We start from the raw sequence: 13,763 nt of genomic DNA on the forward strand, positions 1-13,763 counted from the left end.
CCAATATGCTAGCTACAGGAGTGCACACACTTACATTTACACACAAACACATGCAGATTTTCTGAGTACCTGCTAATGTGGTGCAATCAGCAGTTCTTTTACAGGAGTTCTCAGTTTGGCCCATGGCTTCCCAGGAAAATGTTCTCCGTCTGCATTATCATTAAGAGGTGGTAATGACTTTTGATCCAAAGGTCTGTCTTAGAAGTAATTCCTAATGCTTTTTGAGTATATTTTGTGTGAGTCCTACTTCCTGGAGTGCTGCCAGAAAAGCTTGCTGGAGTGGTGTTCTCTCTGGCCATTCTACATTAAGACTTTAATGCTGGTTAGTCTGCTAAGTACTTCTGCTGACTCAGGGACAGACACATTCCAGATTACAGGAAATAGCTTCTGTGGTCACATAATGCTTATAAACCACTTCCAGGTGACTCAGTACAAAACAGCAAGAAACTGCACATCAGACAAATGGATACCCATCTAAAACACTTCCTCACTCACAGAGGGAGAGAACAAACTCTCCTGCCATCTTTTTAGTTATCACATTTTGACAGTGCTGGCATTTAGATTGACATTCAGTACACAATGATACAGAACCATCTGCTTAGGGCAATAAGAGGAATTAAATATTAAACGAAACTAATTATTTTTAAAATATTCCCATACTTAAGTATTATGGGTTGATAACTAACAGCAACTTTTGAAGTACATGTTTATAAATACCTGTCTCATACTAGTCCAGTGTAAAACAGGGTGTAAAATGTGTCCGCTCACTCTATGGCATTTCTAAGCAGATAGGTTAACACATACTGGTCCTGTTCTTTTCCACAGCATTTTCAAAGCAGGCCTGTGTTGTTTTATTTGTCACACAGTTATAACAAGAATTGCAACCGTGAATGGCTACAGTAATAGGTGTTGGCTGGACGTTAGAGTGAAGTCTCTTATTCTGGTGCTTGAAAACTAAACTGAGTGTGGGTCCTGAAAATTACTACATCTAGACACTCAGACTAGGACCCTAGTACTCTGTGTATACAGCTGTACTGAGTAAGCTAAAAAGAAGCATGCCTCCAGACTGCCAACTCAGTAAGAGTGGTTACACTCATTACTTCAGATGGGAGCATACCTTTCTGTAGATAAACCAAATCTGATGAATTCGAACTCTATATTTATTATATTGATGTTATATTTAATGAGGCTTTGACCATGAGTTGTCAATGTGCTGTTATCGTCATAAACCAATGCTTGTGGCTTCCAAAAATTTCAGAAATTACATGGCATAAGAAAAGGAGTACTTGTGGCACCTTAGAGACTAACAAATTTATTTGAGCATAAGCTTTCGTGAGCTACAGCTCACTTCATCTCATTTCATCGGATGCATTCAGTGGAAAATACAATGGGGAGATTTATATACATAGAGAACATGAAACAATGGGTGTTCCCATACACACTGTAACCAGAGTGATCACTTAAGGTGAGCTATTACCAGCAGGAGAGTGGGGTGGGGGGGAACCTTTTGTAGTGATAATCAAGCTGGGCCATTTCCAGCAGTTGACAAGAACGTCTGAGGAACAGTTTGGAGGGGGCGGTGGGGGGGAGATAAACATGGGGAAATAGTTTTACTTTGTGTAATGACCCATCCACTCCCAGTCTCTATTCAAGCCTAAGTTAATTGTATCCAGTTTGCAAATTAATTCCAATTCAGCAGTCTCTCCTTGGAGTCTGTTTCTGAAGGTTTTTTGTTGAAGTATTGCCACTTTTAGGTCTGTAGTCGAGTGACCAGAGAGATTGAAGTGTTCTCCAACTGGTTTTTGAATGTTATAATTCTTGATGTCTGATTTGTGTCCATTTATTCTTTTACGTAGAGACTGTCCAGTTTACCAGTGTACATGGTAGAGGGGCATTGCTGGCACATGATGGAATATATCACATTGTCTCCATGTTTAAAAAAATAAACATAGTGAGAGTTGTCTTTTTTTTAATGTTTTCATTTTAGTGTGGGCCGAACTCAGAATGAATATTTCTTACACAGGTTCTTGTTCTCTATTGAGTTAGGGTAGCCATGCTAAATCAAGTAGGAAGAAGGGCACAGAGGTTACTATCTGTAATAGGACCAGACTTTATGGGGCATCTGAGATACTTCTGCCCTGAAAATGGCAAGAATTAAAAGTTTTCATTGCCATTCTTAATAGATTTTTACTGAACTATTGGAATAGTATAGAATCCTTCCTGTTGTACACTTAATGCCAATTTGTGTGCCTGCATGTTACCAAAGGCCGAGTATTCTTGTAGAAAAACAATCTGCCTCTCTTTTTTTTTTTCTTTCGAACACACGGAGTTCAGAAACCTCACGGAGTACTATTTCTATTTAAATTCTCTATTATTCTCTCAAACACAAATCAATCCCCTAATTTTCAACACAATCTTTCTCAGCCTGGAAATTTCTGCATGTTTTTGAATATATTTAAAATAATTGGATTCTGAGCCAACCTGGAAATGAGTCTGAATATACCCCAAAAGGAAAATATGCTAAATTAAATTTTCATCAGGTCATATAGACTGGATTACAATTATACTTCTGTAAAGGGCATTTCAAAGGGTTCATTTCTTTTCTAAACTGTTCTGATTTAACAGGAGCACTCAGAATAGAAGAAAGCATTTTTTAAAATGGGGATGAGGGAGGGCGAAAGGGTGATTAATTGTCAGAGAAGTACGAAGGTTCAACTTTTCCTCTTTTTAATGTTCTGTTTGGGGATTACCTGGGATGGAATTGCTGTGGTTTGGTTACAGAGGAGTAGAGTGAGTGTTGACACTTGTATTTTAAGTTTCAGAGTAGCAGCCGTGTTAGTCTGGATCAGCAAAAAGAAAAGGAGGACTTGTGGCACCTTAGAGACTAAGAAATTTATTTGAGCATAAGCTTTCATGAGCTACAGCTCACTTCATCAGATGTGAAAGCTTATGCTCAAACAAATTTGTTAGTCTCTAAGGTGCCACAAGTCCTCTCATCAAGGGCATCTAGAATGGGCTGATAGGTATTCTCTCTCTTTTGTATATATATAAATAAATACTCACACTCTGTAAGGGAGAGACTTGCAGCCCACAGCAATTTGAGGGAAAATGAATATCAAAGAGCTGCTGCTGGTTGCTTCTCCCACATTTAAAGGGCCAGCTATCAGCCAGGCATGCTGGGAAAGGATCATTGTAAAAGGGTGTGCCCAAAAGGGGAAGTTAATTAATAGCCAGGTAATCAGAAAATAGGTAATTGTAAGAGTGAGAAGACTGAATTAGGTGAAAGAACCTTGTGTGCTTGACCTAATTAGTCCTCTTCTATTTTATTATGATGTGTTGAAGTAATAAATATCCAGATTTCTTTTAGACATCAGTGACTTATTTTGATTTACTCCCATATGTACTTTTTTGAGAAATGAAGTCATCTGCTGACAGCCATGTAATTTTGGCTTCCTTTCCACCTGGCTATTGAGAGGTATGGTTTGCCACAGCTTTCAGTTGCAGTCACTAGAGTACGTGGATATTGACCCTCTGAGTATTACTGTAGTAGCTACTTCTAATAAACTGCAGTTTAAAAAGAGCCTTTCTAAATGAATGTTAACTGTAAATCTAATAGGATATAAAATGCTGAAATACAAATTCATTTCTTTTCAGCGAGAAATGCAGACAACACCTTCCGCTTTTGCTTAGTATGTGACATCTAATATGCTGAGAGAGTAACCCAATATTTTCTAATGTTGTTAGCAGTCAGAACAGAAGATGAAAGGGAGGCCAGTATGCAACAAAGCCTCACACTGGTATGGGTGCCTTTAAAACCAGTGTGCAGCTTCTAACATCTGTAAGAAATTGCAGCCCAAACACATGAGTAAGAAGGTAGACCGATCCAAAGATTAGTCTGAATCAGAGTAGGAGAACAAATACACTTGCAAGTTTTTGTTTCATGGCTTTATGCATGTGACCAGGATAATGCGAATGGGGAATGGAGCCTTTTGATAAAAATATAAGCCTCTTCTAGTGATTTTGCACTCACATGCCTCTAAAACGGAGCTTTTAATTGCAACTGTTTGGGGTGTTTGTGGAGAACATTTGTTATAAATCGCCCAGACACCTTCTTCCTCAGTCATAGCCTGGTCAGACATGTAACCATGATGTCAGTGTCCTTGCTTTGTAACCTACTGTGACCACTTCTTGGTGAAAAAGTATGAGCAAGTGAGAGAGACACAGACTTCATCCCTTCAAAAAAGTGTTCTGGAATCCTCCCACAGCCTTCCTTTAAAATGCTTCAGTTCCTAGCCAGAGGGCTGGGATATTAGCACATCAGTACTAAAACCACTACCCACTAGAGAAGCCATGAGGGAACACTCTGACAAGAAGACCTAAGACTGGTGGAATATCAGAGAAGCTGTGGCTTCAGTCACTCTGCAGAAAGCACCCCTGCAAAAAGGGCACCCAACCTCTTAAAAAGGGTACAGCTTTTTGAAATGAATCATTATTACAATATCTGATAAGCCCATTTCTTCACAAAAAGGGGAGAAAGAGACAGGGGGTCAGTTTGTGAGCTGGTGTAAATTGGCATGGCACCACTGAAGTCAGTAATATGATAATTATGCTTAACACTTTAGCTCACGAAAGCTTATGCTCAAATAAATTGGTTAATCTCTAAGGTGCCACAAGTACTCCTTTTCTTTTAACATCTTCAAAGTGCTGTACCAATAGTAACTCAGGCTTAGATCCTCAGAGGTATAAAGGCACCTAGCTCCCATTGAACTGTGAGGTAAGCATTGATGCCCCCTTTTACAGAATAGAAAATGAGGCACAGAGGAGCAGACACAGTGACTAAATGACATGGCTCAGGAAGTCTTGGCTCATTGAACCGTGCTTACTGTCCTGGACCACATAGCCTCTATGACAGAAAAGAGAATTATATATAAACAAGAACTATTAAAACATTAAGGCTGATAAACCTGGCTTGGTGACTTGGAATCACAACAGAGAATTTGCTATCATGGGGATTCCAGAATTTTGCAGAATCAATCAAGCCCAGTCCTTTAGCAGAGTTCCATGTGGCCTTGGGACTCTACCTGTATGAGTTTATAGGATCCTCAACTGGTGTAAATTGGAATCACTCCATTAAGTTCAGTGGAGTGATACTGACTTACACCAGCTATGGACCTTATCCAGGGTCTGTGTTTGCTTCACTATCTAAGTTCAGGGAGTGCAAGTTAAAGGTGATGCAGCACTGGGAGCTTGCTTTGCTTTTATTGGTTTGTGTTTCAGTCTCATTTTAAAAGAAGTATTTCTTTTTCAGCTTTTTTAATTAACTTTACACAACGTTCTACAAATCCAGTCTTAATGGCTAACTTTGCTGTTGTTAAGGATATGAGCTCTTAATTGTAGCACGTTCCCATTTTATAATAACAATAATTAACTTAAAATGACTGATTTGTATTCAGATATCACACAAGAAGATTGTTTTGGGGATCCCATTACCAGCAGCTGAAACAAAGAACCATTATCTAAGAGCAAAACTCAGCTATTAATTCTTCATTAGATTTTTTAAAAATCACCATGATTGCTTTCAAATGCTATTAAAATGCAGGGCTACTTTTGCACTTTGGATTCAAGGCTGAATAATGCCTGGTCTGATTTCTTTACAGCACAATGCAGGATGACATTTTCATTCTACATGAGCAGGAATATGATAGTTTGCTTGAATCGGTCTTCAAAACAGAATTTTTAAGCCTTTTATCTAAGAGATATGAGGAGAAAACACAAAGAAAACTACCTCTGAAATTTAGCAATACGTGAGTAACTGTTTTCCCAACGGATTTTAAAAAAAATATTAAACAGCTGTTTCTTCTTGCTGCCAGGGTAAAGATGCAAAAACCAGGTTAGTGTAAGCATTGGATTCTCATATTTATATTCCATCCTCTGTTACAGAACCATGGAGATGTGTGAAGTGTGAATGCCTGCATACTCATGTGCTTAGAAAGCTAGAAGACTTTCTTGCATAGCCTGTGTAATACCTTAGGATCAAATCCTAGCCACTCCCCACTTCTCATTCTCTGTGTGCAGTGGGACCTTAATACAGCAAAACTTCCCTTGCTGTGCTGAGCGGGGCATCAGGTTATCGAGAGGCCACACAAGGGAAATTCTTCACCATCAGCGTGCCTACCCAGCAGTTCTCTGTGTTAGTTCTCCCAACTGCAATGAGGGTTAGGCCAGTCAATGAACAGCCACATGGATTCACAGTCCAAACCCTTCCTCTCTTAGAGGAGGACAACGCAGTAGCAGCTGCAGAGTGGGCTGTGCTGGTACGTCATGCCCTAAGAAGGGAGAATTCTCTTCAGTCCCATTATGTACTCCTTGGCCTTACCCTAGAGATGCTGAAGTACTACACTGTTGCATGTGATATACGTGCTTAGATACATAATGGGAAGATAAGGCCAGAGTGATGGGTGGTTGGTGGAAAAGGGGTCTCTTATTTAGAGTAGGAGTTTAGATTTTGTGGGGACAGAGGCCTGCAGGGATCAGTGGGGGTCGCTTGGATAAGTATCTGAACTTCTAGATGTTTGTCCAAAGAAAACTCCAGATGTTAGAGAACTTGGATTTGTAGGATTTTGTTTGCATGTTGGGGCTGGTTTTTTGCTTTAAGTGCATGCTGGAAACCATATCAATAAAATTGTATTCTTGCTAATACTCCTATGAAGTAAGCAAATTAATGACATTGAGCCTGGAATTTACATGTCTGTTTTATTCCAGTCAAAGCAGTCTAAGAATTATTTAAGGAAGAATATCATTTTAGCTTGATAATGACAAGGGTGAGTAGGAAAAAGTGTAAAAGGTTCCATATAGTCCAGGGGTTCCCAAACTTGGTTCACAGCTTCATCAGGGTAAGCCCCTGGCGGGCCGCGAGATGCTTTGTTTACCTGAGTGTCTGCAAGTATGGCTGCTCGCAGCTCCCAGTGGACCGCAGATCCCTGATATAGTCATATAGACTGGGAATCCAAAGCCAATAACAGAGGTGGTTTTGGTTTTACCATTGTAAAAAGCAGTGCATAACAACTGAGGTTTTGCACATCATGGCTGCCTGAGCTCATCTCTAGCTACAGTGCATTGAAGGTAATACGCATTTGCAGATACAAGCTGTGAACGAGACTATTTGAATTTTGATAGAGGCCTGTATCTTCAAAGGAGGACATAAGTACATGTGCAAAAATGTACATGTTCCCCTAGCTCCCACAAATAAGTGTATTTGCATGCATATGTCAATAATGGCATACACTAATGGGTATCTGGGTATGTGACACCCCCTAGCATGCACCTATGCAGGGTTCTGCAGATACACTGGGTGATGTGGTAGATAGTGTATATACATGTATTGTTCAAACCTTTGAACATTTGTCCTCAAAACTTCATTGAGAGCATCTTATAACCTTGTTTGTGTAGGTTTCCCAAGAACAGTTAATAATGTCATATAGTACACAAAAAGGCATGAAACTATGTTTTGTTCAGTTTAAAATACTCTCAGCTATAGGTATCAGCAAGGTCCTGTTTATTTTTTCCCATTGTAAAGCTAATCTGTTGGTTAGTGATGTTCCCTGAGTCTTGTATGTGAATGCTTCTCTTTTTGTCTGTGTGTGTGTACTTGCATTAGACTTGAAGTGAAGCTGAAGAAGGAGAATTGGGGACCATGGAGTGCAGGTGGTTCTCGCCAAGTGCAATTTATGCAAGGCCAAGGAGATTTAGCTATTCTCAAGCCAAGTAACAAGGTGCTGCAGGTCAGCATAGGACCAGGACTACCAAAGAATTCCCGTAAGTATGAATTTCCCTTTGACTGTCTTTCTGAATGGATCAGAGTCTTGTTTTTGGCTGTTCGTTTTACCTTTATTTCTCAGTCTCTTCCCTATCCACCACCTACCCTATGTTCTTTAAAAAGAAAAGGAGTACTTGTGGCACCTTAGAGACTAACCAATTTATATGAGCATGAGCTTTCGTGAGCTACAGCTCACTTCATCGGATGCATACCGTGGAAACTGCAGCAGACTTTATATACACACAGAGATCATGAAACAATACCTCCTCCCACCCCACTGTCCTGCTGGTAATAGCTTATCTACCTACCTTACCTACTGTCCTGCTGGTAATACCTTACCTCCCTCCCCCCCCCGACGTTCTGGTTAAACTTGGATTTAAACTTGGAGAGTGGTCAGTTTGGATGAGCTATTGCCAGCAGGAGAGTGAGTTTGTGTGTGTGTGTGTGTGTGTGTGTGTGTGTGTGTGTGTGTCCCTGGGGGAAAAAAAGGGGGCGGTGAGAAAGCCTGGATTTGTGCTGGATATGGCCCACCTTAATTACCATGCACATTGTAGGGAGAGTGGTCACTTTGGATGAGCTATTACCAGCAGGAGAGTGAGTTTGTGTGTGTGGTTTTTGGAGGGGGGTGAGGGGGTGAGAGAACCTGGATTTGTGCAGGAAATGGCCCACCTTGATTATCATGCACATTGTGTAGGGAGTTGTCACTTTGGATGGGCTATTACCAGCAGGAGAGTGAGTTTGTGTGTGGGGGGGTGGAGGGTGAGAAAACCTGGATTTGTGCTGGAAATGGCCCAACTTGATGATCACTTTAGATAAGCTATTACCAGCAGGACAGTGGGGTGGGAGGAGGTATTGTTTCATGATTTCTGTGTGTATATAAAGTCTGCTGCAGTTTCCACGGTATGCATCCGATGAAGTGAGCTGTAGCTCACGAAAGCTCATGCTCAAATGAATTGGTTAGTCTCTAAGGTGCCACAAGTACTCCTTTTCTTTTTGCGAATACAGACTAACACGGCTGTTACTCTGAACCCTATGTTCTTTGTTTCTCTGTGGCATTTACAGGAAGAGCAGGTTGCAGACTGTAACGCTGCAACATACTTGCATCTCCTTGTAAAGCCTTTGTTGGATTCACTGTTAATTCAGCAGTGCACACTGACTGCTAGTGGATGCCTCTGAAACTCATGGCCCTGGGACATAAGAAATCTGGTCTTGCAGCATGGGACAGAACACAAGTGGCAGATCAGACATTCATCCCATCCACAAAGGGCACCCTCTTCCACAAAATCCACAGAGAACCCTTCTCTGGTTTGCGGATCCATGTCTGAGGAGAGGGGCAGGCGGGGCTAGGAGAAAAAGGTGCCAGTAGCAAATTATGGAGTGATACAACAGCAAGGAATCCGCTCCAAATGTAATAGTTCCTGAGGATGCATTAGCTTTGCCTCAGAGTACCTCTGTGCTGTGAAGCCTTCCTTCCTCATGTAAGGGGGTTCTGAAGACAGCAGGGGGGAGCCCCATTTGCATTGTTCCCTGCTCCATTCGGGTAAGGAAGAGCCACAGATGTAACAGACCTTGTAATAACCTGTTGTCAAATGTTATAGCCTCTCAAACAGGAGCTTAAGTCTTGTGCACGTCATGAGTTATTTTCAAACCATATTTAGCCTGCTTTGTTCCTATGTTCTTACAGCTGTGGAGTACAGCCCTCTACCTCTCATGCTCCGTTAACACACACACACAATTTTCTCTATAGCCCTTTAATTCAAAAACAGAAGGTGAGTTCTCAGCCACAATATGGCCAGCTTGTGCCACTGCAGTGGTGCAAAGGAGCCATAGAGCTAACTGGTGAAGGATTCTGACAAGGGAGAATCTTCTAGTGGCACAGAGCTGCAGTAACCCTTGGCATAGTGGACTTACAGAATAAAGAAATTACTAGACAAAAGGGTGTGTTTGAAGCACCATTATGCCAGCCCTCCCTCGCTTTTGGAACATTCCTTGGGGCTAATGAGAGTTGGGTGCCACTTTAGACCAGGTTTATGATTAAAGCTCACCTGGACCACAGCTGACCCCAGGACTGGGTGAGTGTGTTAAAATGGCATTAAGTTACCTTTGATCCCCCAGGCCTTCGTGTGCTATGCTAACCACAACTTGGCCAAAACCTGAATTTCACCTGGCTCCCTCTGATCAAGAATGAGGATCTGACATTCAGCATAAGGACTTGTTTACTGAATGCTACACAGAGGACTGCAATCTGACAGAGTTTAGTGTGTTTATTTTAGGCCCCACGAGACGGAACATTACCCAAAGCCGAGGGTATTCCCAGAGGACTCAAAGTCAGAATTACCCCATGAGGGCTGCTCCACCTCCCCCAGGTAAGTTATCTTGCACTTTGGCTAAGGCAGCATTCCAGATTCAGTTTCTTTCTTTGATGTCACAGCTGGGCATCATTCTCCAGAACGCTTTGCAGTGGGGGTTTTTTCCCTTCAGTTCTAAAAGTATTTTTGAAATCACCCTAACTGAAATTTGCATGTTTAATTAGTCTCCTCAGTGTGACAGGCGTTATATCAAACCCGTCCTTCAAATCCACTGGCACTTACTCTGAGACTAGTGTTCAGCTGGAGGTGTCTCATGTCAATTGTCATGGATGCCAATATATATAGCCTCTTGCTACAGAACATTGAATGTGCAGTTGCTTCAATGCATCTTCCATTTTAGGACGCAATATATACACACAGCACAGGACTAGACAATACTCAGCCTTGTCACTGCGCTCTCACTACCACGCATAATGGAACTGGAGTTATGCCTCATTTCCTTCCTGTTATGCAACAGCTTTCGTATATGCTAATGCACGTGAGCTGTGCCAGTACGTAGGTGCAGAAGATGCAGTCTCTCCATGAGACGTTCTCCCCTTGGGGTTGAAAAAACTAGTTCCCTGCATGTTAGTTGTGCTATTAAGTAGGGTGCAAAGTTGAATCCTAGATTGATGTCACTAGACTGTGTCTGTTATTTTCATTTTTGCCCTTAAAATAAGAAATTAGAGTATGAGTTTACAGGAAAGAATGCTATTTCATTTACCTAACACGTCCCAAGATTTCTTTCCAAAATGTCCTTTCTCAATAAGGAGCAACCACTTATCTTAGAAAAGAAGTACACTGCTAGGAGAAAACTTCATGTCTAAAGCGGACACTCTTTGCCAGATTAAATAATAAAAGTTTAAATCATACAGTACTAACTCAGGCAAGACAAAGTTCAGTGTGTGTCTCAGGCAAAGGATTGCGTGGAATTGTTTTCCAAGATGCCATGCCTGTTTACAACAATTAAGCAATTGGATTCTTGCGCTGCAGTAGTTAAGATTGGATCAACATTTCTTTTACAAAACAGTGCTTCCGGATGTTTGTAATTAGGCAGTAAATATTTGTTCAGGGTTACATGAAAAGTCAAGCCAGCAGCAGCTTGTTTAATTTTAACAACAGTTGCAAACACTCTCGTCAGTGTTTAAGAATCAGGAATGCAAAGGACAGCCACATTGAGTTTAGATCTTGTAGTGGCCCCTATGCTCTGGAGCATCCACAGTTCAATAGCAAATATGGGTTTAATGGGGGACCTCACCCAGGTGACACCCTCTGACAGCCCATCATTGCATCTTTGTCTCAGTTTCCCTGAAGGAGGAATTCCCGCAGAAGTTTGTATCTTGAACATCACCCCCTTAGAATTGTGTTTAATTTAGTGACCTGGCTCAGCTTTAGACATGAAGGTTACTGTTAGTATTTCAGGAAAAAAAGGATAATGCTAAGTGGCTGCTTCTCATTTAAAGGGAGCATTTTGCAAAGAAATCTTGGGAAGGATTAGGGAACAAAATATTGTTCTGTCCTGCGAGTTTGTAACAAATAAGAGTAATTTAGAGTAAGGGTACAGGTGAAAATAAGAGACCCTACTGATATCCGTCTAGGGTTCAACTCTGCACACTACTGACTAGCACAGCAAACATGCAGTGATCTACTTTATTCAACCCCAAAGGCAGAACATCACATGAAGAGACCTCCCGCTCTGCATCTGTAGGGAAGATGGGCTGAGTCAGTCTTAATCCATCAACCCAAGTTACATCCAAGCCCCTTAGCAGCAGCAAGGCTTTCATGACCCAGAACCCTCTTCTGGAGTCAGGACTCTTCTTGGCAATAGCTGGAGAATAGTCCCTCCTTTTGGGTCAAGGTCCTCCCATGGAGGCCGAACCAGAAGGACCCTTCTTCAGGACAGCTTATGGTTTCCTGCTGAAAACTCTCCCACCCAGGAGCATTCTCCCTGGGTTTCTATTGCTAGTGTCCCCCCCTCATCAGGTATCCCCAGATGCTTTCTCTGTAGAAGACTGTTCTTCCTACACTCCCTAGGAATACCCTGTTCTCCTAGTTTCCCCCTTCCTCCCCAGTACCTTCCCTTTTATCATGCCCAGGTGCTTCCCTGCCTAATTAACTACTTCATAGTTACTCAGTGAATTAATTAGTCCAAGGTGAACCTGAGTTGCCTCATTCTCCCTTGTGAAGCCTCTCAGAGGCAGGCTGAACACCTGACATCCCTCCAGATCTGTACTAGGTCACTTCAAGATTTTTTTGTTTAAAAAAGAAAAAAGATTTTTTAAATAGCCAGTTAACATACAAAAACTATCTGCTGCTCTTGCAGTGTGTTCTTTATTGGTACACCTGTACAAGAAACCACCCTTATTAGGCAACCTACTGTGTTAAGAAAACATCACAGAGTATTCCAAACAGATAGACTGGGATTGTCAAAGGAAATTAGGCACCATGTGATTTGGGGACCTAAATCCTTAGTCTCTGATGAAAATTCCAGCCACTAAGTACAATTCTACTTGCCCCACAAGTGGGGGAAAGCAGATTGTTTGTCAGCCTCTTGAGTTGCCACATAAGAGAGATTCCAATGTATTCATGACCATTTTAAAATCATAATGGGACTACAGATGCACACATTCCTGTGTATGCATTTACTTTAAAATAAACCTTAATAGAGATGTCCATAAAAGATAAGATAAAACTAGATTTTATCTAATAGTCTAGATTGACACATTGGTGCTAGAATTTATTTTTTAGAATATAGGATCCTGAAAAAGGGTGGGACTTAAACTGCTGCCATAGTATCAGGGGAACTGTTAGGAACTGAAGGTCATGCAATGTCAATGGAAGGCCAGTATGTCCTAGATTTTCTGTAAACTCTTCCAGGACCCAGTGTCATGAGGAAATACTAATGAATGAACTCCTATTTCATCGCTGTGATTCTTCAGTGTGCTAGTTGTCCAGCTGGCCACTGCTTTTAACTCCATTCGGGGAGTGGAGAGGGTCACCAGATGGTGATGCATGTATTGTGCCCAGTCCTGCTTTGATTTAATTTAGTGGGAGTTTGGGGCATGGAAGGAATGCAGGATTGAGCTCATAAGCCCTGATTCTTCGAGTGATGGTCCGTATGTGGATTCCAAACATGGGTGCACATGCATGCCATATGCACCCATGTTTGGAATCCAAATAGGGACCACACATCTTGAAGAACCTCCAGTTACAGGCAAGTAACTTCTTCTGCAATGAGCTCAGAGGTAGGTAGGTGGTTTTTGTTTTTTGTTTTTTTTTAAAAGTGTGTTTTAGAGGCAAGTTTTCTGGAAGGGCGTGTGAAGTGCTGCACCGTGGTTCAAGGACAGGTAAAGGCAGCACACCTCCTGCAGGGCTCTGTGCAGGCCAGCACAGTCTCTAATGTGTGTAAGACCAAGCATTGCCTTCAACTTCATGCCTCATGCTGTACCATGCAACATCAGTGGAGGATGGTAAATGTGAGTGACTGATTAGTTACACACACACATGCAGTAAATAATTTTCATAAGTCCCTCCTGATCATGAGTAAACTCTGTCAAATTAAGTTTCTCATTGCCCATATTATCACATGCAAAATCCAA

The 13,763-nt window shown here is 41.6% G+C and overlaps 1 protein-coding gene across 1 annotated transcript in view; it reads left to right on the forward strand.

The window, feature by feature from the left end:
• Window positions 1-13,763, forward strand: part of MYO1E (myosin IE) — a 156,801-nt gene that overhangs the window by 127,946 nt on the left and 15,092 nt on the right. The window contains exons 23-25 of the mRNA XM_077829324.1: window positions 5,658-5,804; window positions 7,658-7,815; window positions 10,090-10,182. Coding sequence (XP_077685450.1) covers window positions 5,658-5,804; window positions 7,658-7,815; window positions 10,090-10,182 — 398 coding nt within the window. The remainder of the gene's footprint in view (window positions 1-5,657; window positions 5,805-7,657; window positions 7,816-10,089; window positions 10,183-13,763) is intronic.

Source organism: Eretmochelys imbricata, chromosome 10, assembly GCF_965152235.1.
Source record: "Eretmochelys imbricata isolate rEreImb1 chromosome 10, rEreImb1.hap1, whole genome shotgun sequence".
NCBI lineage: Eukaryota > Metazoa > Chordata > Testudines > Cheloniidae > Eretmochelys > Eretmochelys imbricata.